Consider the following 2713-nt stretch of genomic DNA (forward strand, 5'->3'; position numbering starts at 1 on the left):
GGTCTGGGAAAACGCAGACGGGAAGTTTGCAGATTCCGTGGCAGCAGACGCGTATTCGATAGCAGAAATTCTGGCCGACTTTGAGATCATCGTCACCGTCGTCATCTTGAAGAACGTGCTCACGTTCACCAGAGCGTTTGGGAGGAACCTGCAGAGAGAAACTCTGGACGTGTTTTTTGCCGCCAACAGTTTAACGGCCGTCCTTCACTCGCTGAACGAGGTCAACGACAACATCGACGTCTACCATGAGTTCTGGTTCGAGGAGGCCGTGAGTTTGGCCAGCGTCATGGAGATTCCTGTCAAACTCCCAAGGCTGTTCCTCCGTAAACAGCGAGGAGCTGACGTGGACGAGATCCAGGTGGAGTCGTACTTTCAGGAGTACGTGACTGTTCCCGTCCTCCGTGGCATCATGCAGGAGGTGGAGGACATGTTCTCTGAGAACAACATCAAAGCTCTCAAATGTCTGTCGCTGGTTCCTGCCGTCATGGGACAAATGAAGTTCAACACCACAGAGGAGAACTACGCCGACGTTTACCGCAACGACCTCCCCAACCCCGACACGCTTCCCGCCGAGCTTCACTGCTGGAGAATCAAGTGGAAGCACCGAGGTAAAGAGGTGCGTCTGCCCACCACCATCCACGAGACCCTGCAGCTTCCAGACGTCAAGTTCTTTCCCAACGTCGACTCCTTCCTCAAAGTTCTCTCCACGTTTCCCGTGCTGAAGCTCGAGGAGAACACCAGCGACACGGCGAGCGAACGTCTGCAGGTTTATCTCGGCAACGTTGCACCTGCACTCAGGAACAAGAGTCTGGCCATGCTGCGCGTCAACACACACGTCAAACACGACCTGGACGTCATGGTGGACAAATACTGCAGACTCTATCCTGAGGACGAGGACGCCACCGACGCCACGGAGGAGGACGCTGAGGTGAAAGCATGAGTCTCTGGTCCTGGTCCTGGTGCATTCATCCCGGATATGTGGATCAATAATTAAAATGAGGTGATTTGTATGCAGTCTAAATTCTTCTTGTTTTACCGCCTCGATTATTTCTCACAAATATCTTCACAATCTGTCAAAGGTTGAATGATTTACAGTTGTTTGGTCCAAAAATGTCATGACATGAAAATATTGATCAGTGTTTGTCAAATGTGGAAATAATGATGTTGTTTTTGAATGATTTCTTTTTGTTTTTATGGAGCAAAGAAAGCAGAAAATATTCATAATGAAGAAGCTGAAAAATCACAAACTGGTTTGGATTATTAAAAAGACACAGTTTTATACTTCTGATATGAGTAATAATCTTATTCATAGTTATCAGAAAACATGAGTCAGTGTAAATATGAAACATTAAAACATTTTGTTCAGTTTTTTCTTTTAAATCTCATGATTTAAAAGAAAAAACAGCAGGGGGAGCACTTTCATTAAAATCTCCAGGTAAAGTCCTGTTTATGTTGTTATTGTTATTATTTGTTCCTCTTTCATTGAATCAGACTTTCTGTTTGTGTTAAACTGAAATAAGACAAAAGTCTGAATGAATCCAAAGTTCTTATTAAAATTATTCCTCTTGTTTTCATGAACTTGTCTGTTTTCTATGGAAGCCAAAAAAACTTAACCTTGATAATGAAGTAAGTCGAAATTATACGAGCTTTAGAGTCGAAATTAAAGTTCTGTCTTTAGAGTTTTAAAAGTGTGTGAACTTCAGTTCATTGTAAGATTAGAACTCATAACCTCAGCGATACAAGTCATCTTCTGGTGGATATTTGAATTCATGCTCTGACTCTGAATTTCTTGGTTTCTCATCTTGGTCAGAGCTTTTCAAAAATTGAACCGTTGAATTACGAGGACAAACTGTTTGATCCTTCATCAGTTCACTTATTTCATGTGATCCTCTGTCATGGTCTGGAGATTCACCAGCGCTGAAGATGGTCAAGTGGACAAGGACGTTGCATCACAACTCAAGACATCATGGGTTCAAATCCAGTTAGAGGTATGTGTCTACGAATATATGTATGTATATGTATGTATGTCTGTCTGGGTGTTTCCAAAACAACTAAACCAAACCAAACTTAAAAACCTTCAAAAGTAAACAAAATAACTTGCAAAAACTCTGCGTTACCTTGTGTGCGTCATTTCAATTTCGAGGATTATCAACAACTCAATAATACAATAATGGGAGGAAAGAGCTAGCCTTGAAAAGGCTTGAAAAAGCCTCGGAGCTGCAAGCTGACACTTTTTGTTAACTAATGTCTGCAAAGACAGTATGTTGTCCAAAAAAGGCCATAGTTTAGTATGTCATCCAAAATGAGACAAAACGGTCATAGTTTAGTATGTCGTCAAAAAATTGACAAAAAAGTCATAGTTTAGTATGTCGTCCAAAAATTGACAAAAAAGTCATAGTTTAGTATGTCGTCAAAATGAGACAAAAAAGTCCTAATTTAGTATGTCATCAATAAAATGACAAAAAAGACATAGTTTAGTATGTCGTCCAAAATGAAACAAAAATTTGATAGTTTAGTATGTTGTCCAAAATAAGACGAAAATGTCATAGTTTTGTATGTCGTGCAAAAATTGACAAAAAAGTCATAGTTTAGTATATTGTCCAAAATGAGACAAAATTGTCATAGTTTTGTATGTGATCCAAAATGAGACAAAAATGGCATAATTTAGTATGTCGTCAATAAAATGACAAAAAAAAGTCATAGTTTAGTATAT

General features: G+C 40.2%; 1 protein-coding gene across 1 annotated transcript in view; it reads left to right on the forward strand.

The window, feature by feature from the left end:
- Nucleotides 1-1144, forward strand: part of thap12b (THAP domain containing 12b) — a 3506-nt gene extending 2362 nt beyond the window's left edge. Inside the window, exon 5 of the mRNA XM_044016862.1 lies at nucleotides 1-1144. This exon is cut by the window's left edge and continues 952 nt beyond it. Coding sequence (XP_043872797.1) covers nucleotides 1-940 — 940 coding nt within the window. The 3' untranslated portion in view covers nucleotides 941-1144.
- Nucleotides 1145-2713: the final 1569 nt, after the last annotated feature.

This window comes from Solea senegalensis, unplaced genomic scaffold (assembly GCF_019176455.1).
Source record: "Solea senegalensis isolate Sse05_10M unplaced genomic scaffold, IFAPA_SoseM_1 scf7180000014855, whole genome shotgun sequence".
Taxonomy (NCBI): Eukaryota; Metazoa; Chordata; class Actinopteri; order Pleuronectiformes; family Soleidae; genus Solea; species Solea senegalensis.